This window comes from Tetrao urogallus (genome assembly GCF_951394365.1).
Source record: "Tetrao urogallus genome assembly, chromosome: 1".
Classification (NCBI taxonomy): Eukaryota; Metazoa; Chordata; class Aves; order Galliformes; family Phasianidae; genus Tetrao; species Tetrao urogallus.
In genome coordinates this window covers 158,713,438-158,740,595 of record NC_136813.1, presented here as the reverse complement: position 1 = coordinate 158,740,595, position 27,158 = coordinate 158,713,438, and the positions used below count along the sequence as shown (strand labels likewise).

General features: G+C 38.1%; 1 protein-coding gene across 1 annotated transcript; it reads left to right on the top strand.

The window, feature by feature from the left end:
• Window positions 1–8,862: 8,862 nt before the first annotated feature.
• Window positions 8,863–17,937, top strand: FRS2 (fibroblast growth factor receptor substrate 2; the record flags this gene model as incomplete). The annotated part of the gene is made up of 5 exons (XM_079549833.1): window positions 8,863–8,952; window positions 10,767–10,953; window positions 13,685–13,843; window positions 14,709–14,872; window positions 16,987–17,937. The coding sequence occupies exons 1-5, from the start codon at window positions 8,887–8,889 to the stop codon at window positions 17,935–17,937; spliced, it is 1,527 nt and encodes a 508-aa protein (XP_079405959.1). The 5' UTR covers window positions 8,863–8,886.
• Between the last annotated feature and the right edge of the window lie 9,221 nt (window positions 17,938–27,158).

Here is a 27,158-nt window from a genome sequence, read left to right as displayed (position 1 = left end):
AGAGGAGAATGTAAATAGCTGTTGTTCATCTTCCCTGTGTATACCATGAGTTGGGGCTGTAGGGAAGATGGAGTTAGATACTATTGGAATTTTTCCTTAAAGTGGGCAAAATAATGTACGAGAAGCACATGAGTGAACAGAATTAAGAAATGGGAACAATGATAAATAGAGATGACAAACTTTTTAAAAGAACACAGATTTAATGATGAGATTAAATTTTCAGTTTACTGAGAAACAAACACAAAATCTGCCATACGACTGTAATATTGAAATAATGCCTGATTACTTGGATCCATGTGCTAGGATCTTTTTGATAGAGAAAGAGAAACCAATGGATGGGTGAAGAAGGGCATAAATTGAGAATACGTACTTACATATATATTTACTTAGTTTTATAAAACACACTGGCATGTTCTTAGTTTTGATGTTGTTTTACTATGTCTGCTTTTAATTTTGGACAGACAGACCTTGCAGGTATTTTAGTGTTATCTTTATTAGTGAATTAGAAGACTTGCGTGCAAAACGTGTCAAAAACATAAGAAAGAAAAAAAATTAACCTTTCCTGAAATGTTTGAATGAACAGTATTTCAGAGATTATAATGTTGCAAAATATAAACTCAGTGCCACTTAATTACAGGAGTTGGCACTTTGTTGGCTTTGAAGAATTGGCAAGAGCTATGAGCCTCAAGTTTTAGAAGGCATTTGTGGTTAAATACTGGAGAGCTGACTCACTATTTCAACAGTTTCAAGCCAGGCATCTTTTTCAAGAATTAAGCTTGATTCTCCCTTCCTCATAGGGCCCATTTCTTAATTGTTCATAGAATCATAGAATGGCTTAGATTGGAAAGGACCTTAAGGATCATCCAGTTTTAAACTCCTGCTGTGGGCTGGTTGCCACCCACTAGCTCAGGCTGCCCAGGATCCCCACCCACAGTATTTGTTTGATCAACGTGGTACATAGATGTGATTTCTTTTGTCACGTTCGGATGGGCCAGAACACAGAGTGCCCTAAGTCAGGAAAAGGGAATGTGGTCTCAAAGGGTTACACTAGAACTAAGTGGACAGGTATAGGATTGGTGTTGCATAGGCAAGTCTTAGATGTTGTGTCATTAGCGTGGCGTGGTTACCTGCTGCAGTTCTCTGCGCTCTTCTCACCCAACTCTTTGAGCTGGTCTTTAATCTTCATTTTTACAAAGTAACTGGGATGAATATAAATGCTTTCCTGGTGGGAGTGAGCAAGTATTTTTAAGGGATTACTGAGGAATGGTATTCCAAGAAATGTTTAGCTAACTTAACAAAATGCTCAAATTCAGGTTAAAATAATCACTTTTAAGAACTGCAGAGAATTTTTTTTTTTTTTTAATACTAATATGCAATTTCTAAATTGTACGTAGAGGCTTTTCAGGATAGTTGGCAGTTCATTGCCATGGCAGGCTCTTTAGGAACATTTTCTTAAGAAAAAGGTTCCTAATGTGCTCTTCATTTGTGTATTGCTATTTCTATTAGTTCTGTGTTATTGTTTTATATAGTACCATGTAGTGCAGGGAAGGTAAGAAGGAAGAGAAAAATAAAGTTGGTAATTAGTTTGAATCCAAATACATCGAAAAATGGCATAAAGCCTGTGTGCAAAGCAGAAGCACTGAAGTTTTGAAGATCAGAAACTCTCCTATCCAAATCTGGGTGTTGAGAAAGAAAGGGGGGGGGGGGAGGGGGGCTGGGAAGAGGATCTCCCCTGAAGGTAAGGAGTGGGATGGTGCTAGGCCTGAGGTCTGTGAGGGACACATTGCTATAGGCAGAGTGCTGCTGGGAGAGCAGTGCTGCCCAGGGCAGGGCCCTGCTAGTGAGTGTGGGCAGGTGATGGCGATCCCCACCAGCTCTCCTAGCCATGCCTTCAAGGAGGGCTCTGAGGGCGGCCTGCAGGAGTGACACTTAATAAAACTCTTGAGGTAAAACTCCACCTGTTAGCATAAATAAAATTATAAAGCAGATTCTGCAGATTCACCTCTACCATTCATAGTTTGTTTTCCATAATTGCCTCCAGTGGCACCAAGCTCTTTCTCAGCATGTTTCTCTTCTTGGATCTCCTTCGCTGTAGTCTTTAACTCTGTTATGGTTTGTTAGTTCTGTTGTTGTTTCATCCTGCCAGTATTTCTACTAGCGAGTGCTGCTGCCTTTTCATCCTGTTACTTATGTAGCTTCAGTATTAATTTTCTTAATTATCGCTGCCAGATGGACGAAGGGCAGGGATTAAGTTTGACATTAGCTCAGTTTGCTTTACTGTTAAAATATCATCTCTTTTGAATCTCTTTCACAGCATGGGGGTGAGTCATGTTACCGTGGTCAGTTTGAGGGTCCAGAGCCAACCAGTGCATCTGAGAGAGCGGAGCGTATGGGAATGATGGCAGTGTGTGGGGAGGCAAGTTTTCTTCTACTTCTGTTAAGCACTCATATCCCTAAAAATTGTTGTGTTTCCATGGGACCACGTTCCAGCTCTGGCACCTCTTATGTCTGTTCTGTCTCCAAACATGAAAGTGAATTAGTCAGTCTTTGCTGATGTACAGAAATCTTTTTTTTTTTTTCTTTTTCTTCCAAATAATTACAAAGTGAAGCCATCCATTCTGTGACTGTTGGGGGAACAAGTCTCTGGGAGCTGACCGCAGTATGTAATTACTAGTTCAAGGCAAATGCTTTATTTTGATGCTACATTTCTTATGTGCATGTGAGGTCTGGGACATGGGAGTCCCATGTTCCAGAAACCTAAGTTTTGTTTTCCAATTGAAAGAACTTGGCTTCGTGGTAGTGAATATATGGTAGCCAAAATAAATAGAAGGTCATAGCGTGGGCTATTTTAAGTTTTAAGTAGGATACCAGGATTCTTAAATCATATAGAATTTGCCACCATGGATTACATCACAACTCTAAAGGCATAGAATTTGCCACATCAGAAAGTCAGTTACGCACGAATCTGTTCTGTTACCCATTCCTGAGATGGGCAGATTTTGACTGTCAGCAAAACTCCAAAGGACTGATTGCAGTACTGTTTCAGCCTCCTTTACCTATCTGCTGGAAGGAATGAAATGATGATAGAACAATTTTTATTTTACTCAGTAGCAATTTTCCTACGTGGTAAGTTGGTCTCTGTGTTAGTCTGCCTGCTGTCTTCAGTGCCTTCCATTTTGATTTAAAAAATTGTGTAGAGAAGATAAAACAGCTTTGCTGTAGTGACTTCTGTATCCCAAGTTACTTAGAAATTGTCTGTGTAACCAGAAAAGCTCAATTTTTTACTTTCAGTTTGTACTTAATCTCTGGGATTACAGTATCCTTGTGGAGTTCCTCCATGCTCTGCAATAGCTTCATCGTTAACTCTGAGCTTGGGAAAAATTGCTTCTCCTGTTGTGTCCCTAGGGATTTGTCTGTGTTTTCTTCAGGTATTTCCAGTTGTGAGAGTTGCAGGGAAAGATGTACTGGAACGAGCTTCTGAGAGGGATAGGTTGTGTGCTATATGGCTCATCCTCGGGCAAGGAGAAAAACAAAGCATGAGTTCAGTGATGTCAGTAGCTTTCAAAGGAACAGAGTTTGTAAACTTTAGGTTCTGTCAGAAGAGATTTGGGCAAATGAAGTTAGTGCAACTGTTGCCACCGTTTGGGATGAACATTTTAAATTGGATTTTAAATCACAGTGTCTCTTAAACCGTGTTTTCCTTCTTTGATGTAATTCAGTCCTTGGTATTTTTTTATGAGGGACCTATAGAGATAGCCTGCTTCGAATTGCATTCCCTCGCTGCTTGTAGGCCCTGCAAAAATTCACTGTTCACAGATTAAATTTGCAGAATTAAATTTAAATCTGTAAGAAAGTTTTAAAAGGAGAATTAGGGCCTTAAAAGGAAAAATGAGGGAAAGGGAGACACACAAAGTTTTTGAACTTTCTGAATTGCCCAGTGGTGTCTCAGATTCCATCAGAAGAGGAGAGGCCAGCAGGGTGAGGGAGGCGATTGTACCCCTCTGCTCTGCCCTTGAGAGGCTCCAGCTGGAGCACTGCATCCAGGTCTGGGGCCTTCAGCACAGGAAGGATGTGGAGCTTTTAGGGAGGGTATAAAGAAGGCCACGAGGATGATCCAAGGCCTGGATCACCTCTCTTATGAAGACTGGTTGAAGGAACTGGGCTTGTTCAACCTGGAAAAGAGAAGGCTGCGGGGAGACTTCATTGTGGCCTTCCAAGATTTAAAGGCAGCTTATAAACATGAGGGCAATCAACTTTTTACATGGGTAGATAATGATAGGACAATGGAATGGCTTTAAACTAAAGGAAGGGAGGTTTAGATTAGATGTCGGGGGAAGTTGTTTACTGAGAAGAGTGGTGAGATGCTCAGCTGGGCACAGGCTGCCCAGAGAGCTTGTGGATGCCCGGTCCCTGGAGGTGCTCAAAGCCAGGCTGGATGATCAATTTGTAAGATATTGCATGTTTTAAAAATAATTAATGGTTTTAAAAATACTATTCTATGTAGTATGCCAAGTGGAATTCCTTAAATGAATGAAAAAAGGTGAAATACTGATGGCATTGATCTACCCATCTCTGAATGAGTTTATGATTTTAATATCCCTCAAACTTGCAGTTGTTTGGGTTTTTTTTCTTGTCATAACACACAACATTTCCATAAAAACTGATGTTTGATGTTGAGAGTTGATAATACTTTTATTTTTTTAATTCCATTTTTAAAGCAAGTATTTTAAATAAGAGCAGGAAATAAAAGCATAGTGGTGTTGTGTGTTCTACTTGTTGGGGCTGTTCTTTCAATCTATTTTTAATAAACAAGGTCCTTGAAAACAATGAGTGCTGATGCTTTGGGATTTAAAAAATAGGCATTGTCTTCCAGATTATGCAATTTAGAATGTTACAGGCAAAAAAATGATACTATAAGAGAGTTATATATAGCTCAGCTCTAATCAAAACATTACCAAATACTTCTGGAGAAGAAGGAAAAACCCTGATTGTAGTCTTTTTTTTTTAACTCTTTTTTTAACTAAAATTTTGTGGCATGAAAAAAAAACCAAAATCATGTTCATATGCTTTAGTTATGTTCTCTACTCCCTGCTTGCGGGTCTGACTGAGGGCAATATGCAGAGGATTTGGCAGTTGCGCGGGGGAGGCATGGGGTGTTCATGCAGGTGAGTTTCCAGCCAGGATACCTCTGTTTCTTCCTGCCTCTTCTGAAATATACTGTGACTGGGAGGGCTCTTCATTCCCTGACTTTTGTAAGATGTGTGCTAGGAATCACTGCGAACAGAAAACATCCCCCAGAAGTTAATGTTTGATTCTGCCGTCGTGCTGGTAGTGCTGGCTGAGAGGCTCCCACTGAAAGCCTTAAGGTGTTTTGTGTCTAAGGATCTGCTTAATCTATGAGGGAAAATAGACGTGTTTTAGGTTAGTAATCCAACTAATAAATCTTACTGGAGATGTAACAGTTCCTAATTTTCACTCCTTTTAACAAGATAGGTAAGTAGATAAGTGCAGTCTTCCTTTGTCTTTCCTGGCATTTCTTCCTTGCAATGCACTAATAAATGTGCTGAGAAGAAGTGAAAAATACTCTCCTGCTCCTTCTCCCTACTTGCACCACTGATGCTTCATGAAACTGCAGCTCCTAAGTCTGACATTGCAAACATTAACTTCAGGGTTGTGGCTGTGAAAATGTCTGCTTCTCCTTGTATGCGTGTAAATACTTTGCTATCAGGGAAAATTTAAGAAAATTCAAAATGGAATAAACAACCTTTAAATAAAATCCAGCTTGTAATTGGGAGCAACTTGTTGGAGAATTTTGTTATTGCTTTGTGTGCTTTTGTTTATCTGTTAAAAATGACCTTTAGATCATTTAAGAATTCTTACATAATTAAAGCAGGCTAGTCTATCTTACATAGCGTAACCATGTGAAGAATTAAAAACTGCCAGAAAAATATTGGGGTGAATATTGCAAACACGTGCATTGGTGTAGTTTGCACATGCTTGTGATTATGTATGATTTTTGTTCTATCTGTGAGATGCAAGAGTCCATCAGAGAGGGTGAGTCATATTTTTCTCTCATGTTTTCTCTCCCTTTCTGCAAGTTTTAGCAAGGAATTTGCTAAACGAAAGCCTGGTAATTAGTGAAAGAGCTGAGTTTTCTGAAAATTGGGCAGAGGTGAAGGAGGTGGTCATTGTGACCCCAGCTAGCTTGGAGTTGTGCTGACCCTCTGCTAAGATGGTTTGTGTGCCAAGCCAAGAAAAATCAAACCTGGCCAGAAAATCTATGTATAACAGATTGGGTAGGGCCATAATTGAAATAGTGCCTATGTGTGTTGCAGAGGGTTTGGTTTTGAATTGTTGAGCATCAAGAAGGCATATGGCTAAAGGGCAAATAAATTATATTGCTGCAAGTTACTGAAACTGAATACTTATTGGGCACAGGAGGGAACCTATATGTTACGTACACAAATAGACATATCCATCAAATGGTTCAATGAGGTTGTCCCTCTGAGCCTTTGTGACATCTTGGTCTTAATTTCAATTTAAATGCAAATTGCTAATTATTCCTTTTTATTATTATTATTTAATGTGACTGCATTAAAATGTACGCGTAATCCTGTCATCTTTTTTTATACTAAAAATATATATTCAAAAACTATACTAGGAATGTATTTTTAAGGGGTTAGACTGAAGTAATCTGTTAGTCTAGTATTTTGCTTCTTAGAGTAGTCAATAGTATATAAATAAGTTGCTCTGAAAGTAATGCCTCCTATTTATTCCAGTGGAATCTGCAACGAAGAGCACAGTAGCACTTTTATTTAGAGCAAATTCTCAGCTACAAATCATTGTTTTTTGGGAGGCATTACTTTTCCCTCATATATAGGGAAGGGAATAATAAGAAGGAATGTTCAGTGATCATTCCTGATGTCTTTCCAAAATCTGTAGCAACAACCAGTGAATGGAGGCAATTTATGATTAATATCATGGAGCAAGAATCATGAGGGGTGCAGATGAAAGGGTGTTGTGTTAGCCATACATGTTGGAATTTGTATGTGTTCAGGAGATAAGCAGGAGACTTAAGCAAAGTGATCTGTGTGTGCTTCTCTGTCTGCTGTGGTTTGGTTCTGTAAGCAAGAAGCATAAGAGGAGTTTTGCTTTGTTTCTGTGCAGTAAATTGGGCAAAGGGTAGTTGGGGTCCCCAGTGTGACAGGCTGCCCTACAGACAGCGATACTGCATTACTTTCTTCCAAGACCAGATGGTACTAAAATGCTTAGGAAGTTCATAAGACATGAGAATATGTCTAAGGCTCCACTTTAGAATCAGCCTAGCCATGAAGACCTCACTTGATGTAATGTTGCCAGAATAAAACGTCTGTATGTATTTTGTTAGTTTATTTAGCAGCTTATCTTAAAGATGAGAAAAAATTACATTTTTTATTTACTTTTCTAGTTCTAGGTCAAATGATTAGTTCTGTGACAAGACAGCATGACACTTTGAAGTATGACAGAAGCCCTGATGCCGCAACAGAAGCTGGGAATATTAATGGCCAAATCTAGGTGAGTGATTTTAACCGTGCTGGTTCCATGGCTGTTTCATTTCTTCCTCACTGCTGTAGTTGCCGTTTCTGCTTTGAAGCAGCATTATGGTTCTTGGTATTCTGAAGTTTTAATATTAGAATATATTGGAGAAAAAATAACAAGCTTGTGTGATTATTGATTGATTACATCTCCTTTCTTTGACCTTCTTAAGATATGGTCGGTGTACTTCATATATCTTTTTATACTGTGTCTTTCTTTGCAACTCTATAGATTTTTCACCGATTACATTTACTTCAGTTTCCTGTATTATTTACTATGTTTATTAATTGGACTGTTTAAGTTTACTATTCAGTTACCTTTATGGTGATTGCAAAGAATGTCACATGATTACAACATAAGATTAAGACTGATCTATAGTGGGGTGATAGAAGAAGAAAGTTGTGAGACTTCATTCTGTGGCAGTTTTAGCATACTATTCTATGAATGTCTACTATTTGTACAAAAATTCTTTAATTTAACATCCCGAGAATATCAAATATTTATTTTTTCTTGGTTTATGCATGGTATTAGTTGAATATTTTATTGTTGTGTAGTAAACAGAGTAGACTGTATAACACAATTTAATCCAAGGAAAACTTATTAGCAACTAAAAAAACAAACAAACAACAAAAACAAGTTGTAAAATGTGTAGGGCTCTTTTTTCCTTTACGTTGGTTACTAGTTGTATCTACGTTGCTATGTGAGAAGTGTTTTAAAGTAGAAGCGCAGAATCTGAGTACAGGGCTGCCACAAGGCCTGGTGTGCCTCCACCTTCCATTGAACGGCAGTCCCCAAGGCAGGGCTGCCTGCGTGTTTGCTGCCTGTGCTTGGCAACCTGAAACACAGAGCTGGTGTGGCAGCCACTCAGCGTTATGTTCAGCAGACTGAGCTGGGGAGTCTCAGTTAAGGGAAATTGGAAGCCAGGTGGAGAGATCTTGGTTTAGGACATGAGAATTGCAGCCATTATGTAATTGTTTGGGTTTTTTTTCTCCCACCTGCTTGAAGTGCTACAATAGGAATTAAGGTGACACTCCATTGGGTCTGCTTGGTAGTAGCCTCAGCTTCAATTACTGGTAGGGCTTCCGTGGTGTATTGTAGTCACTCCGTGAGGCCAAATCTAATTTAATTCCTATTAAAAAGTTCCAATCTTTTATTAATTATGTCTGCAAAATTCATCATGAAAAATTGTAATTAAAGGAGCAAGTTATACTGGGTTGTTCTGTTGATGATGCTCACATAAATGATCGCATTTGCTTTGGTTGTGATTTGTTGATTTTTACTTTAGAGATCACATGGTCTTTTAAAGAAGTCATGGGTAGCTGTTGTAGCTGTCCAGATAAAGAAACTGTCCCAGATAACCATCGAAACAAGTTTAAGGTAAGCACCTGATGTGGTATGCTGTGAATTATTTTGTTGCTTTCTTGAATAGGTATGTGATGGAAAACACCTAAATGGAAGTAGGCGAAGAATTAGCTGATGGGTTAAAGCATTGCAGACCTGCAGGTGTCTGTGGCTATAGGTTTATCTTGCCCCTTTGAAAATCTTTTCTTAGCAGCAGTGACAGGAATTCTGTAGACAGGCCGAGTTTCAATCTTCAGGATGGAGAAGCAGCCTCACATTTTTGGTACAGCTCCATGCAGTTGGTAAAGCCCAGTTAAACGCTACTTCTGGGAGGTTATGGACCATGTGTATAGAGTAAGAGGCGTAACTGGGTAAGTGTATATTATAAATGGAAATGGACTGGAAATGGAGTCAGCAATGAAATATTATAGCACTGCAGATTTTACTTGAAGATCACTGTGAATTATATCATTTGGAGAACTTTTGTGTTTCTTAACTTAAGTAAACATCGTGTGTGTGCTTCTATCCCTTTTATTGCTGGAATTTACAAGCTTGTGAACGCTTGTTCATGTCTTAACAACAAGAAGCTACTGAAGTCAGTGCCTTTAAGTAAACACAGCTTTGCATAGTCACAACTCAAATTTGCTTCTGTGCTCCAGACTTTCTCTCCAAGTTGGCAAAGGATTGTGATGCTTCCATAGTGAAAAATGATTCATTCGTTGCCTTAGGGCAACACTGAAATGAGCTTTAAAACAATGGGAATTTCTGGAAATGTTCAATATTATCAGTACAAAAAGCTGAAGGATAAAATATTTTTCTGTTGTCTTGGGTTTTTAAAATATATTTGACATCACTTTGTGCAACAAGTTCCTCTTTTTCTCCTTGCAGATTTTCTCAATTGTTTGTGTGGTTTTTGTTTTTGTGATTTAGCAGCGGGGGGGAGAAGATGAAAGAATGTAATTTGCTAAATGAAGAAATTTGACATGAGCCTCAGTGACAGATGAAACTATTTCTGATTCTTTTTAACTGACTAGATTTCGAGTTGAAAATGCTTCTTTAAGGAGTAAAATTAATTGATACCATAGGGACCTGTATGTAGCCTTTTACTGGGCAAGAAAGAATTTCACTAAAAGCAGCATTGCAAGATAAAATACACCTGGGGGAAAATACACAGAGTCAGATTTCCATAAAGGAAGCAGAAGACCTCCAACTGGTGTAAGAGCAGAACGAGTAAGCATGTTAGCTCTAAACATATCATGTTTTTACATAAGATAACCATAGAGTATGTGAATTATTTGTTGACATTAAAATGAGACACAAAACAAACTAAGGCAGTCTGAGCACAGTGCAAGGCTCTACAGGTACGTGAAGGAAGCTTCATCTTTTAGCCTTTTCTCAGTCCTTTTCTCAGCTGTAAGTGGGGTTACATGACAAAGTAAATGTGTATATATATATATATATATATATATATATATATATATATATATATATATTTTTAGAGAAGAGACTTTGAAAGATTTCATTATCTGAGGTATCCCTGTGTAAATACTAGAATGTGTACATAGTGTCAGCTTAAAACTTCATTAACCTTAATTTTCCTATTTTAAATATCACCACAGATTTTGCAATAATGTTATATATTCTCACTCATGTCGCTTTTAAATATGTGTTATTTTAATTCTGGGTTGGAAAAGCAAAGGAACTGGTTTGATGAGTTTTTTTTCTTAAACTTTACCTCAAGGATCGCAAGTCCTACGATGGAACAAATAGAGTGCATTAGTGAAACATTAAGATGATAGTAGTATTGTGCTCAGATACTTACCTAATGCTATTTAACTTCCTTTCTGTAGGTTATTAATGTGGATGATGATGGTAACGAATTGGGTTCTGGCATAATGGAACTCACAGATACAGAACTAATTTTGTACACCCGTAAAAGGGACTCTGTAAAATGGCACTACCTCTGTCTCCGTCGCTATGGCTACGACTCAAATCTTTTCTCTTTTGAAAGTGGTAGAAGGTGTCAAACTGGACAAGGTATGTAGAATTTTTGTATAAAGAGACTTTCAGAAATGTGTTTGATATCTGAGGACTTGTTTAATCGTTGTGTACTTGCCTGCCCTTGGACAAGGGTTATAATGGGTGTAGTTTTATATGTGGATGCAATTCCTGGAAAAAAGTGGAATGGTCATATGGTAAAGTGAGGACTTGAACTGTTTGCAGTTTTTGGGCTGGAGCGCTTGGTGTTTTTTGGTTGATAGCTCTGGTCAGCTTAGAAAGTTTTCACAGGGAAATTTTCCTGCCTTTGGAGTTTGAGGGCATTTTAATGTCAATGTCAAAGGGCAAGGAAAGTTGGGGCTGTGGAGGAATCTTTTAAGAACACAAAGTTTGCTGTTTTTATATTTTTAAGAGACTGAAATGCTGGAATGAACTGGATATGCCTACCTTTTTTTATCGCCTTCAGCATCACACTTTTGTCTCATCCTCTTCTTGAAACTCATATCACTTTCATTTGTATCAATGACATAAATCTCAATTTTTTTTCAAATTTTATATGAAGACTATTAACTCCAGCTATGCTTAGTTATTTTCTGTTTGGCTTTAATCAGAAAAAAGTCAGTTTCCTTTCCGCTCTGAAATCACCCCCATCTTGGCCAAGGTAGGTTTTTCTGTTGCTGTTTATAACAGCAGTCCCTGATGGAGGAATAGCTGTATTGGCTGAAGGCTGAGCCTCACTTTGCATCTTTATATTGCGATGCAGCTCTGCGTACTTGGAATTCTCGTGTATTGATCTGTTGTGAAATTTGAGTTCTTATTTTCTTAGAGATTTTCAGCATTTAGTAGTGTCTCTGTAAATCATGTCATTTAGCAGTGGCAGAATATTTTTTAAATTCACTGTTAAGTTAGGAACAATAATGAACTTGATCCTAACCAAACTTAGTCAAACTACATTGTCAAACCACAAAGCAGAGGTAAGGGCAGACAATTATTTTACTGTATGAGTTTAGAATGCATTCTTGATTCGGCTCCTAGTGAGAAATGTTTTCAAATGTTACAAAATACTGTGCATTGAACTAAACTTTCATACTTAAGGAGAAAATTGTGAACTTTGGTATGGAAAAAATGCACTTAAATGGATTTTTGCATGTTTAATTCACTACTTCTTTTAAATGTATAAAATAGATACTAATGAAATTCAATTGAAAATAGTATTTTGAAAGTTCTTTTCCACAGCCTTTTACCAAGTCTGCAAGCTTTTTCGCTGACTCTACAACTCTCTTCTATGCTTCTAATTTCCTTTTCTTTTCAAGAGAAGATTAAGCAGACTTTGTGAGCAGCAACCCTTTCCTCCCTCTTTTGTTTCTTGCCTTTCTTACATAATATTAAGTACTGTGAATATTAAGAAAAAAGAAATCGGCCAGAAAATGTTCTCCCTGCTGCCATTCTGCAGTGGTGCACTGTTCCTGACGCCTATAGTAGCATCTGTGGGTACGGTTGCAGAACTTCGTCATCAGTTGATGAGATGACCAAAAAATGCTTCCTTTGAGAGTACACAAGAATTTTGCCCTGCCACTTTTACCAATTGTCCTAGTCAGTGTTCTTGTTGTTTGTTTCTTAGGTTTTTCTTCTTTGACCTGTTAAGGTTTAAGTATCCAGTGCAAATTTTTGGAAATACAGCAAAAATGAAATATAGGCTTTAGAAGCACATAAAAGGTAGAAGCAGCTCTACAGCTGTTGTGTTGCAAGCATGGAACTTATTCATTGCACTACCTGAATATTGGTTGTTGACAGACGTTCCTCTCAGCCCATTTGGTGTGTTCCCATTGAGGTTTGTGAGCTTCTGCCATATGGAGCATTTCTGGTACTTCTTCTGCAGTCCCGTGTCCATAAATAAATATATGGTGATAGTAGTTGCCAGCATGTTGCATTTTTGCACTAACAGAAATTGCGGTAGAGGTGGTTTTTAGTGAAGAGTGTTTTAAGATTGTGATACTCATTTAAAAAAAAAAAAGAGCACCTGCAGCCACGTGTAACAAGCATGTCAACTTTAACTTCATGCTTTCAATGGAAGAATAACCCAAAGCTGCGACTTTGCTGGTGAGGGTAAGTTGGGGCGCTCCCTGCTGTTCAAAGGCAAAGTGGCACAATACACACATCAAACACACCGTATTGCTGCTGACTTTGTGTTCTGTGTCTATCCCTTTAGCCAAAACCAATTGGTTCGTTGCTGTCTGTTTCATGCAGTTTGTCCTACTAGCTTTACATTTTAATCTTCTTAAAAAACTTAACTTTTTTGCAGTGTTTAAATTCTTCTTTCCCCTCATGCAGGCATCATACAGCAATTTAATAGAAATCTGGTTTAACAAATGTGATCTTGTAGCATCACAGTAGTTTCAGTTAGGTTTTTTTGTAGGCATCCTTGTTATCAACTTAAAAGAAATCTTTCTGTTTGTGTTTCTTTTTTTTTTTCTTTTTTACCCCTCGTTTAGCCCTCAAAACTTAGTTTTGCTTTTAACGGAATGGATTTCTGTTCCATGTTAACTTTGGGTGCATGGGAAATGTGTTCTCCTATCAGATAAACACTTGAAAGGATCTCACTGTATTTGTGTGTGTTTTGCTGCAATAAAAATGTCTAAACTTTTTTTCTTCCTTAGCAGGTATTCGTGATGTGGATTCCAGTTATTTTGCTTGAAAGTTATATACATATATATTGTAAGTTATGCTTCTTTTAAAGGATTTTGATTTTATTTTTCTTGTGTATTTATAGGAATCTTTGCCTTTAAATGTGCCCGTGCAGAAGAGCTATTTAATATGTTGCAAGAGATAATGCAGAATAATAGTATAAATGTGGTAGAAGAACCAGTAGTAGAAAGGAATAACCATCAAACTGAGTTGGAAGCTCCAAGAACCCCTCGAACACCTACCAGTAAGTATGGTTATACTAGGAAATGACATACCTGAATATAATGTGGTATTTAGTTTTAAATTAGTGGGTTTTTCCCCTTAATTTGCATGAAATTTTAAGTAACTAAATGCTATTTTCAGCTGAGAGGTTAATTACTAGCAACATATTCTCTTGAGGCACTTGCTGAAGATTCTGTTTACAGAATTTACAGAAGTCCTGGGAGCAAAATTTCTGTAGTCAAGTTTTTTAGCTTTAAGAAATAAGCTTTGGGAATTTCATTTTTGCACTGCTTAAGCATATACCTGTGCAGTCGCTTTGCTATATGTCACCATATTTTTCTTGCAGTGTTTCAGAGAGATGTTAACATTAGTCAGTGCTCCAGCCTTTTGGTTAGGGAAAAGTTAATAACATTATCACATCTACAGTGGATTTGGCAACTTGCTGTGGGTAGGTGGATGGGTAGAATGAAGTCTTATCAAAACTGCTGGAGGATTTGAGCTAATCCTAGGCAGATACCAAGATGCCTGAATGTAGGAATTCAGAGAAATAGAAAGTTAAGTTAAAAAAAAAAAAAAATCCTGTATTTATTTATTTTTAAAGGAGGCGTGATTTCAATGGTAGAAAAAAAAGTTGGGTAGGGAGCTTATTGGGAAAACTGGTGTGTTGTACACCTTGATTTTGGTGGTTGCTTCAGATGTCTTTCCCAGTAAGTACTGGGATGTTCTACTCCTGCAGCTCCTCAGCAAATCTGCCTTGTGAATATTTAATAATTTCATATTTTTTATTTCTTTTGAAAGTTGAAGATTAATATATAAAATGTATTTTACTTGGATACAGTAAAATGTTCTGCTCTAATATTGTTTTGCTTATTTTCTAATTGAATCAGCTCCTGGGTTCAATGCACAGAGTTTACCTAATGGCTATCCCAGATATCCATCTTTTGGAGATGCTTCATCACATCCTTCCAGCAGGCACCCTTCTGTTGGAAGTGCACGCCTCCCCTCTGTTGGTGAAGAATCAACGCATCCTCTACTTGTAGCAGAGGAGCAAGTGGGTATTTTTTTTCCTTGTGTAGTTCATGTCCAACATTTGTTCAGATTTTTCTCCTGTTTATTCTGTAGGCTTATGTTTTCATTTTTTGTGCTGTTCGGTCAGGTGTAATGTATTTCTACTATTTGTTAGTAGTCAGAAAAGTACTTGTTTTGTCTCTTTAAAATGATAATTTCTAGGATAGTTTGCTGAGGATTTGAAGTTTTTATATAAGAGTTGAGGTATAGAAAGGATGTATTTGCATATGCTCTTTTCAAAAATTTCATAAACTATTTCTAAACACTTAAGTTGGACTTCACAGAGAGAGATCTTGGTCAAAATTATTTACGCCTAAGTCTTCTATTTGTTAAATAATGGAATAATTTAAGTTAAAAGCGATCTTTACAGTCCTCTAGGTCTTACTGTGGAGTTAAGAGGAGAGACCTGCACAAAGCCCTGTCCTGTCATGTTTTGAACACTGAGTGGTGATCCCACAATGTCTCTGAGCTTGACCACCTTACTGTCAAAGCATTTTTCCCTTACTCAAATTTCTCCTGTTACAGCTGGTGTTGATTGCCCTTTACGCTTTTTGTTGAACATCTCCCAAAAGTTTCTGACTCTGTCTTCTCTTTAACTGTCTAAAAGAGTTGAAAAGTGCTATTAAATTGCTTCCTAGCCTTTACTTAAGGCAACAATGACATCTCTCTTGGCTTCTCTGTGTATATCATGTGTTCCAGTGCCTCTAATCATGGCCCTTCATTGGACTCTCTCCAGTACATTGGTGTCTTTCCTCTTCTGGGAGCCATCAGTCCAGATTCAGTATCAACAGTACTGAATTGAAGATAATAATTACATTCCTTAACCTACTGGCTGTGTTTTAAGTAACACAAACCAATAGATATTTTGTATTCATTGCTGCAAGGGTGCACTGGTGATTCACATTCAACTTAGACCTCTGGTGCTTTTCTACAAGACTTTTATCTAGTCAGTTATTACCTGGTCTGTATTGTCAGTATTGTTCTGTGCCAGGCACTGGACTTTATGTTTGCCTTGCTGAACTTCATGAAGTTTATGTGAGGCCATTTTTGTAGGTGACTGAGGTCCTCAATGAAAACCTTACCAGTCTGAGAAAGAACACTATCAGAAACTTTGAGGCTTTTCTCATCATTCAGGTTGCTGATGAAAATGTTAGTTAAGTTTAATAAAATATAACCTGGTGGTAAGAGAAAACTGTTGAAAATAAAAGAAGGTGAGCAGTGCAAAGTGAACTGTCTTTTGGGAGAGAATTAGGTTGGAGCCACCACAGAAAATTTTAGGAGTTACTGCAGACTAAATGAGTTTAAAGAATCAGTGTAGAGTCAAGTGAGCTGTAAATAACACTTCAATTTGTAGAGCTTGACAGAGAAGTTGTAAAGGTGGGGTGAGTCCTGCTGTCAAATACTGCCCTTGCTATTTGAGTGTGCAGGCAAAGTCTAAGTTTTGAGGTGGTGTTCTTTAGTCTTTCCATTTCAGACTTATATGTTGCTCTGATGTGGGAACTTGGAAGGATAAATAAGTATCTTCCTGTCTGTTTTAGTGGCATCTGCTGTTAACTTCTGCTACTTCTTAATTCTGAGTGCCACGGTTCATGTGGAAATGCAGTTTTTCTGTTTCAGCTTCTGGTATGAGGAAGCTGTTGGCTCTTGAAGAAGGAATGCCTGTTCTTTCTGAAAGCTAATCTCATTCTCACTCTTGAACTGAGTGGTATACAAGGTGCAGTCCTGATAATATATATATTTTTTAATGGACAGCGGATTTCCTTTCCAGTGTGGAAATTAGAAAGATAAATTTAGCCAAAGCAACTCTGGAATTTTTGGTCACTGTCATGGTATGAGAGGACAAAGCAGAACTCTGCTTTACTAATTTGTCCAAGCGTACAAATGAGCTGGGCTAAAAAAGCCCAACGTTTCCGTGACCAGAGCAGAGCTGGAATAGAACCTGAAAAGCTGCAACTAGAACACAGCTAAATTCTACTCTTTTATTAGAGTAACGGTAACAAAACCAGCAATAAAGCAACAGTAATGAAAATAGAGCACAGCTCAACAAAATGTGACAGAGACAGCATAATTTCCTTTATTTTTTTTTCTCCCTTTCAGGTGCACACTTATGTCAACACTACTGGTGTACAAGAGGAAAGAAAAAATCGATCGAGTGTGCATGCGCCACTGGAATCAAAGCTTTCAAACACTGAAACAACTAAAGTAAAAGAAGATCAGATATGTACTGATGACAGAGATGCTCACGTTCTCCTGGAGCCTGAAGGAGTCAAGTTTGTTTTAGGACCAACCCCTGTTCAAAGGCAGTTAATGGAAAGAGAGAAACTGGAGCAACTTGGGAGAGACCAAGTTAGTGGCAGCAGCACAAACAATACTGAATGGGACACTGGGTACGACAGTGATGAACGTAGAGAAACACCATCTGGTAATAAGTTGGTGTATGAAAATATAAATAGGTTATCAATCCCTAGTGCCTCCGGGGTCAGGAGAGGTCGTTTGACATCCACCAGTACCTCAGATACCCAGAACATTAACAACTCTGCTCAGAGGAGAACTGCGCTGTTGAACTATGAGAACTTGCCATCCTTGCCTCCAGTTTGGGAATCCCGCAAGCTGAGTAGAGATGAAGATGACAGTTTAGGACCAAAGACCCCGTCTCTGAATGGCTACCACAATAACCTAGATCCAATGCATAATTATGTCAATACAGAGAATGTAACAGTACCATCAAGTGCTCATAAAATAGAATTTCCACGACGTCGGGACTGTACCCCAACAGTCTTTAACTTTGACATTAGACGTCCGAGTTTAGAACACAGGCAGCTCAACTACATACAGGTTGACTTGGAAGGTGGCAGTGACTCCGACAACCCTCAGACTCCCAAAACCCCCACCACTCCACTTCCACAAACTCCAACCAGGCGCACAGAGCTGTATGCTGTGATAGACATTGAAAGAACTGCTGCTATGTCAAGCCTGCAAAAAGCACTGCCCCGAGATGATGGTACTTCTAGGAAAACTAGACATAACAGTACTGACCTGCCTATGTGAGCCTGGGAAGCATTAAATCATTTGCACCTTTTGTGAAGTTTATAAAATTGAAGATGCAAGTACTTTGCATTTCTTAACACTAACGCCTTTTATAGACTAATAGAACTTTTTCTGCATACTTCATGTACTTGTCTAACTAAAGGGAATTAATGTAGAGCAAGTATTCATTTAGGTAACACTATTTCATTCTATGGTAGTAATTACTGCATAGCAGCATCGCCACCTTTCACAGTGCCTCTTTAAATTGATTAGAGTCTGAGTGACATGCCAGTTTTGAATTTATAAATATTCTGGTTTGGTGCCTATAGTCGTTAATGGCATTTATAACACTTTTTAAAGCCTCTTGATGTATGTGTTATTAGCAGGTAAATCTAATCTTTCAAGACAGATATCTACCTTCGTTTCTCATTGACGTGGCTCCTTCAGAATGAAATGTATGTAATTCATTAACTCAGTTTGATGTACACAAGATGTATTGGTTCATCTCAAGGGATATAAATACCAAACTTTTTTTTTTTTCTTCATCAAAGACCATATGGGCAAGAAGGCATTTAATTCCCTGTAGTTTTCTTAAGTGGTGTGATATTTGAGAGGTCACATCAAAGTCCGTTGATCATTGCTATAAACACATCTAAACCCAGCCTTAAGCTACTTCAGATAGAAGAGAATTCCAAGTGGCATATCATGTTCTCTGTGAAATCAGATGGATTTTAATGTTAGAGTTTTTTTTGTGAAGGAATTCACAGGTTGGCTATATGAATTAAGGCCCTTTTGTCATTTCTTAGTTCACTGTGCCTTCCTTTCTTTGCATTTGTGTTCCTTTTTATCTGTTGTTTTAAGAGTCAAAATTTTGTACATAGCTTTAATTATTGTTCAGGGTTGTGTATGTGTTTGTCTCACTCTCTGCATTTGACGAAGAAAGACTCTTGAAGGTCAAATGTTCGTCTTTGTCCAGTGTTGTACTTCTTTATGCCTGACTGAGATATCCCAGCTCTCCAGCAGCATGCATTATTGCACAACTGGAAAGGTTTATTATGCAGTCATTGTCTTCCTCTAAAGATTCAGACGCAGGTTACGTGGGAGTCAGGGTACTGGACTTCGTAGTTCTTTGTAGGAAACTGTACATTCTAGCAATGTGCATCCATAGTTGATAGTATAATTTAGAAAGAAATGTAGTAAATTATCTGAAGGTAGTATTATCTATGAGTATACTTCTTTTCCTTTTTGCAGTTGGTGAATTTGGTTTCAGTAATAGCTGCACAGTGTTACAGGTACATCCAAGCAGAATGTCATTTGAATATGCCAGATGCACCCTTAGTAGAAATTGTTTCCTTTTCTCAATGCTCTGAATAATTTTAGAATTCTGGCAGTATTGCAGGTGCACCTTGGTACTAGCAGCAGCAGAGGTTACTCTTGAGCCTGTAAAGGAACTGACACTTGTGAACTGGTGTGATGTAAAATAACCCTTGAACTTTGTGAGGAAAAACATGCAAGAAAAGCCATGTGAAGATCTGAAAAATAAATAAGGGTCTTCATGCAATATTTAAAACTGTGTTATTTAAAAATATATATATTTTTTCAGGTTTTTAAATTGGAGTGTATCCCTGTATCTTTGTTAACTCTTTCTTTGGTCTTCTCTCAGTTTTTAGTGGTAGCAACGGTAGCATCTGAAATACATGTTTCTTGCCACATCATTAAGGGATATCAGGCAAGCTTTTAACTCTGAAAGACTTTAATTATTCTTTATAGACTGGTGTGGTATCGAAATACCAGGTTTACAGAGAACACAATTTGCAGAAGTAAGAGATGGATGTGCTGAGACCATTACGAGGAATTTAATGAGATAATTAATGATTTCATTGTCAACCTATGCAAACTGTTGTGATAGATTTGTTGACTTGTGGGGAGAACTTGGTATTCAAGAAGGTGAAGACTACCTAGAACTAGATTTTTACAGGTCTGCATTGTTAATGCTCCTTCATATCTTTTCCGTTGCTTTACCTTGTGTTATGGACCAGTTGTACTGAAGAGAAGCTATGAGGTGTTGCACAATACTGGGTTAATGATACTGGTGTGGTTCTTAACTTAGGAACATATTTTTAAGCACACTTAAATCTGTGAGCCAGCCTACTGCTTCAGCATGTGTTTTGAGGCAAATGTGTGTGATCTAGATAGCTGCCTAGAAATATTTGGTCCTCATCTGTATGGTACAGGTGCCTCAAATTCTGATTAACTGAACCCCTGTAACACAGCTGTGAGGCAGAGGAGCAATATTCGTAATTGTCAGATAGGGAAACAGACCTAGTGCAGGTCCAAAGTAAGCTGCCAAAATTACAAGAAAGATCCCTCCTTAGTTCTGGTGCACTGCCCTATGCATTTATCCTAGTCTCAAATATAAGAGATGATCTGAATAATATATATATATATATATTTTTAATGCAAGTTTCACAGTACTTCATGTGGGGTATTTTCTTAGGTCTGGTCCCCAGAATTGAGAACTCATTGAGATTTTGTTCTCTATGATTTCTGAATGCATAGCCATGGCATTATTTTTCTTCTTGTTTTTAATATATACTAAATGAAATACTCACCGAGCAGAGTCAAGTGAAAACTTTGTGTAGCCTTAGCTATATTAACAAATCTGGCACCATATTTTCTAGGACTATATTTTATATCTTCTTCTACAGGTGGAATAACGCTTTCTTGTTTTGTGTAGGCTGCAAACGTACTGGGTAGTCCCGTTACCTGCACTGCTCATCTTTAGCCTTCTTTTTATTTCTCTATTTTATGACCCTTGAAGTAGATGTAGTTGTGATGCACTTTACCCTTTGAGACTTGGTAAATGTATTTTCAGTCTCTTTAAAGGTTGTGTTGTTAGGTTTAGTGTCTGTAATTTAGGATTCAGTTTTCAGCTGAAGTCTCACCACAGTATTTAGCTCGTATTTATTTTGGCCCCACAGGTGTATAGAGTGAGAACCTTCAAGTAGGTAACAAATTTCTGTAGTAACTAAGACTAAGTTTCTACACAGTAGGTCCTGCAAGAATGGCAACACCGCTACCAGTTCTACTGTTCTTCCATAGCATGCAATTGGCTGCTGCCCTTCAAGCACGTTTAACGAGGGAAAGCCTTTAACTGTAGATATTCCTTCAGTGCAATGACTTGTGAAAGACATTGGAGTATCTTTTAAAGAAAGAAAATGTTAAAGCGGTGACCAAAAGTATGTAATAAAATTGTACTGGAAATACACTCAGTGAGAATCTAATCCGTTGGTTGTGTAACAAAAATATTTCTCCTCAAATCGATACGAAGAGGGAGTCTAATTTTAATTTGGTAGTGTTTCCCTGCAGCTCCAGAAGAAAATTAAAAAATGACTTTTAGCTATTATTCCTGACTGTTTTTTTTCCCCCCATAAGTACGTTTTGCATATGTGTTAAATTTAATGGTGTGCATTGAAACACTATTCTTACTAAAGTCTACAAACCTTTTGTAGAAATCTGAAGGGTTTTAAATATATTGCATATCATAAACTGCTTAATTTCCACCCCCCTCGCTGCCCCAGGTACCTAAACATTCTTGTGTGTTTAAAGCTCTGAGTAGGGCTTCGGTATAGAAGTGACCAGGGAAGGGTCTTAGCTGTATCAGGTTCAAAACAACGTCAGAGAAAGGGCTGCTCTTTTGCTGGAAACTGGCCAGCAGTTGATTTTGCTGGATTTTTGACAGTGTGTTTGCTCAGAATCTGTTTTTTATGTAACTGTTTCACATTGAGATGGAATCACGAAATGGTAAATTGCCTTCACTGTTGGGGAAGTAAAACTGCAAGTTCTGGTCAGCTTCATATACTGCTTTGAGCGTATCATGCTGTATTTGATTTGGACCTCTATTTCTGAGCAGTATTCTCCTCTTTGTGTAAAGTGGATTCAATGGTGGTTTTTTTTGTTTTTTTTTTTTGGTTTTTTTTTTGCACTGTACAAACTAACTTAGTGGTTGCAAATAAGATAAAACTGATTTATTAGGAGCTGGTAGTTGACTGGGATCTGAAGTTTTTCTGTAACCCCAAGAAGCCGAAAGAAAATTGAACCTTCTGGTTTGATAGACAAAATTAAGTGGTTTTGGAATTTATTCTTAAGATCTTTTCCCATCTTTTCTTTGATACAACAAATCAGGCGTTTATATTTGACAGTATTCACTTAATATCAACTTAAGTTCATTTACATCTTTATTTTAAATTCATACACTCCAAAAAAAAAAAAAAAAAAAGAAAAAAAAAAAGAAAAAAAGAAGAAATTCCATCACAAAAGACTGCGTTAAGATGGAGTCAAGGCTGTTGGTGTCCTTCATACATAGCGTGCATTGAAAAGACACAAAGTCATGAACAAAGGTCCTTTCACAATCTTTAGAAATTACTTCCTCCTTTGGACAAGATAAGTGAATTAAAAAAAAGTCTTAGTAACTGTAACTCTGACCATTTGTACGTTATTTCTTGTGATATTGTGCTGTAAGGTATGTGACTAAGTTGTCAGATGTCTTATGAGGATGTTATCCTAATGTGGTGTTTGCTCCAGATTAACGCAGTGTTTTGTTTGGAACTGTAGGTGTACAGATAGAACATGAGATATAAAGTTACCTTTATGGTTGATGAAACGAGTTTTGGACATTTCTATATTTTTATATATTACAAAGGGCATTTTGAATTTTTTCTTGCAGTTTTAATAATTACTTCGTGTGGTAATATACATGCATTGTGACACTGTTTTCTGATATACCCATTACTTTGGTGTAATTCTATTTTATGTAGCAAATATGTGTATATACAAAGGAGATTCTGTACAAATCCGATTATGAAATAGGCTCGAGCCCTTTGGAACAGGGACTGTCTTCCTGCGTGTCTGCAAAGCCCTTCATGCCTCGGGGTCCCAGCCACAGCTCCCATCCGAGACCTGTGGTGAATAAAGTCAAGAGATGAATGTGAAGGAGCAGCTGTTCTGCTCTCTGAAGAACCTCAGTACAAAGGTGCCATGAAGCTCACCTTGCCGCTCCCCAGTGCCATGCCATGTGTGGTTACTCCCAACCACTTGCCAGCAGCCCAGAGAGCCTGGGGTCGGTGCGTCCTTTGCTCTGGTCCTGTCCTTTGGCAATAGAAAAGGAAGTCTGAGGTAGGAGCTTTGATGTCAGAGAATCTGCCTTCCTAGTGCTTGGGCCTCATGCAGCATCCCTTGAAGCCAAACTAATTCATACCTGCGTCTGGGCCTCTGAGTGTGTTCCTACAAGATTGAGTTCTGCTGACAGCAGCTCTGTTGTACCTGAGGACCTTGTTGGTCAAGTTCTTCAGGAATGGTCTAAAAATACTGTAAAAATATAAATATATTTAATTACATGTACTGAAAACAGAAATCCTATTTGTTGTGGTCAGAGTTCAGATTACTATGTGAGTTTTGATTTCGTAGTCGTACCTGCATATATATTGCTTTAACTATGTTGTATGAGAGGAAGTGATTCTAAAGTGTGTGAAAGGTCAGGATTACACCTGTCTTTGTAATGGTTGTGTTATTTAGGAATGGATATCAGTGAACTTAACTCCATATTAATGCAGTTTTTTTGCATTAGAATATGTGTGTATATCATACACCTGCATTTTATATATAATATATTATATATTTGGTACTAACTTTGTATTTCCCCTGAAATTTGCCAAATCTTGAAGACAAATGTTCTCACTTGTAAGACTTTGGTACTTAATAACTGAATGTATATGAAATGCTCTGGTATGAAAGACAGCAATGTTGTAGAGTTCCCCACGATACAGATGTCTCAACCAGCAGGCATGTTGCCTTTTTTTGCGTGTTACATCTCAATCCACTGCAGCATCACCTTATGTCTCATGAAATATTGTCTGTGTTTTACCTAAACTGCAGAGCTGCCCTTACAATACAGCTGACAACAGTTCTATCATGTGTGCTGGCTGGTAGGAGTAAGAATACAATAGTCACCAGTGTGCCACAAATGCATTTATTAAATGCAGAAATACACATTTCTACAAAGGCCAAAATCTTATGTTGTATGTTCCTTTCTTGTCATTATATTGTATGATATTGTAAGATTATTGTATGTCCTAATTTGCATTATAAAATGTTTTTCCTACTTAAAGGCATAAATATAGCAACTTTGTATAAAGGTAGCTTTCTAGATTTTTATTTCTTTTATATAAAAAGGTCTAAACAGTGAGAGTATCATTGCCAAACTGTTTATAAAATTTCAGTTAATTTGCCCTGTTTGAATTTGTTTTTACAAACATTCCATATTTCTTTTAAGAAAATTATATTATACTATGCAGAAAGAGTGTATTTTTATGCCATTCCACGTTAATCTTAAAACAAAAAAACCTTGAAAAACAATTTCCCCCCTTGTTTTAAGCTATCCTTACTGAGAAAGCTTACCAAATGTTCATTTTTAAAGATGTGTTATGTATTACGACAATATTTTCCCCTTTACCAGTGCCAACTTCATTTGGAAAAAAAAAAATAATAATTGTAGCATGGCAATAAACTATTGATTTTACATTGAAAACAATGTGTGGGTTACTTCAATATTTACTACCGTGAGTGCTGATACATACTGCATTAGTCGCCTTTTTTGCTTTTCTTCAAGTCATCGCTTCAAGGCAATGATAAATAGCTATTTTTTCCCTCTAGTATTCCATTCAGTGGCGGGAAGACGATCCAGAAGACAGTGACCCGGTGTTTGTAAATTTTTCTACAGGCTTTTGTTTCCTTTTTGTTAGAGCTCTGTTCCTTTCTTCTGCCCACAGGCCTGGATTTTTGTTGTTGTGCTGCTGCTATCTGCTACTTGTTAGCAAATCACCGTCAAGTTATTAAATGACTAAGATTTAATAAAGCCTGAACTTTTTCTTTTAGCGTTGTACCCAATGATTTCAGAAAGCGTAATAGGAAAAATAAATACAAGGTTGAAGCCCTGTCCAGATGGCCTCTACGATTTCCTCCAGAGATGATAAAATGTAGTGATCTTGTCCTGCATGATGCAAGATTTAGATTAGTTTGAATTAGTAACTAATTTATCGTAGAACTAAACTATCGTATAACAAAATTATCATACAATGGCTTGAGTTGGAAGGAACTTAAAGACCATCTAGTTCCAAGCTCCTGCCGTGGGCTGGTTGCCACCCACCAGCTCAGGCTGCGCAGGGCCCCATCCAACCTGGCCTTGAACACCTCCAAGGACGGGGCATCCACAGCTTCTCTGGGCAGCTGTGCCAGGGCCTCATTACCCTCACAGTGGACAATTCCTTCCTTATATCTAATCTAAACGAGCCCTCTTTCTGTGCTATAATAGCTAAAATGAGCTATTACCCCATGTCCTGTCACTGCACTCCTTGACAAAGCGCTTTCCTCTAGGTCCCTGTTTAGGTAATGGAAGGCTGCACTGAGGTTTCCCCAGAGCCTTCTCTTCTTGGGCTGAGCAGTTTCAGTTCTTTCAGCTTGTCTCCATAGTAAAATCCGAATAAGTGATAAATAAAATTAATAATGTGAGGGATATAGTTGCTAAAATATCATGCAACTGATGTAATCCATCGCTGTTACCAGTAAAAATATGTTGTGTTCTGAAATTTTGAAGTTGACTTACATGATGTTTAAAAGCCAATTCTCCACCAATAATGCTACAGACTGCTCTTGAAAGCACAATAATACATGTGTTATTCTACGGCATCCAAAGGGCTGGATTTTGTGATGATTGTTTTCCCTGAGCGTTGGGCCTGCACTGGACCTGGAGCTGAGGGGCACAGAGCATGCAGAACAGTCGGCTCCAGAGCTGAAACGTGCAGCATAGTCTGCTCTTAGACAGTCATCCCATAACAGGGTGAGGTGAGAAGTAATATCAGTTTAAGGAGCTTCTGCTTGTAGCAAAATATTGCAACGAGCAGAGATCAGAAGGTACAGCTTCAGCATTGGCATGATCTGCTATTGAGTATGTATGTGTATTTTTAAGTGCAAATAATCTTAGCTAAGAAGGTTATGTTGGTTATTTGATCTCTGGGGTTTTCTGGGGGTTGTACATATAACTGTGAAGCACAAAACTTGTCTCAGTTCATATTAAAACAACCCAGAACACAGCTTGTTTATATAGCTCAACTTACACCACGATAGCAGAAATGTGAATTAAAATCAGTATTAATTCAATGTGCATCTTACAAATGCTCTGAGATAGAAGTAGTTATTATCTTTGTTTTTTTCCAGTCTATTACCCAACCCAAAACTTCAGACATTTTTCTCTTTATCTATGATGGAAACTGAAGATGCTGTAATTGAATCAGTACTCATTTTCAGAACAAGACTGGAGTGAAACCATGTCCCATTCCCTGAATAGAACAAAAAAACCTTCCAAAAAATCCTAAACTAGGCATCCTTACATTGAGAGACAACTATGAAAGGTGGCAGAGTTTTAGGAGGTCGTTATAGCTCTCCATTGGGAAAGACACTTGGCTTTGGCCAGCCTAAGTCTCGAACACACATTCAGAGATGTTTCTTGGGATGTGCTTTCTCAAAAGGCTTGGCTTTTTTAGCCAGAAAAACAAAAAACAAAAAACCCACCCACAACATTGGAGAGAGCACAGTCCCAATCTCTGGCATAAGTAATCTGACAGTAAGAGAATACCAGTTAGAATACGTTCTTGAGGAATAAGTCATAGAAACCAATTTATGTGTACATCATAGAACTGTGTGAATTGGAAGGGACCCTTATCGGTCATTTAGTCCACCCCATCTGCAATGAACAGGGGCATCTACAGCTACATCAGGATGCTCATAGCCCCCCAGCCTGACCTTGAGTATCTCCAAGGACAGGGCATCCACGACCACTCTGGGCAACCTGCTCCAGTGTCTCACCACCCTTACTGCAAAAAACTTCTCCCTTATGTCCAACCAGAATCTCTCCCCTGTTGCTTTGAAACCATTTCCCTTGTCCCATCACAACAGACCCTGCTAATCTGTCCCCTTCTTTCTTGTAGCCCAGCTTTAGACACCGAAAGGCCACTATTGGGTGTCCCCAGAGCCTTCTGATAATTGACCAGCTGATGAGGTATCAGGAGCACAAGCTTTATGAGGATTAGCTAGGGGCCTGGGATTGTTCAGTCCAGAGGAAGCTCAAGGGAAACCTTATAATCCCCTACAAGTGCCTGCAAGGAAGTTGTATTGAGCTGGGGATCTGC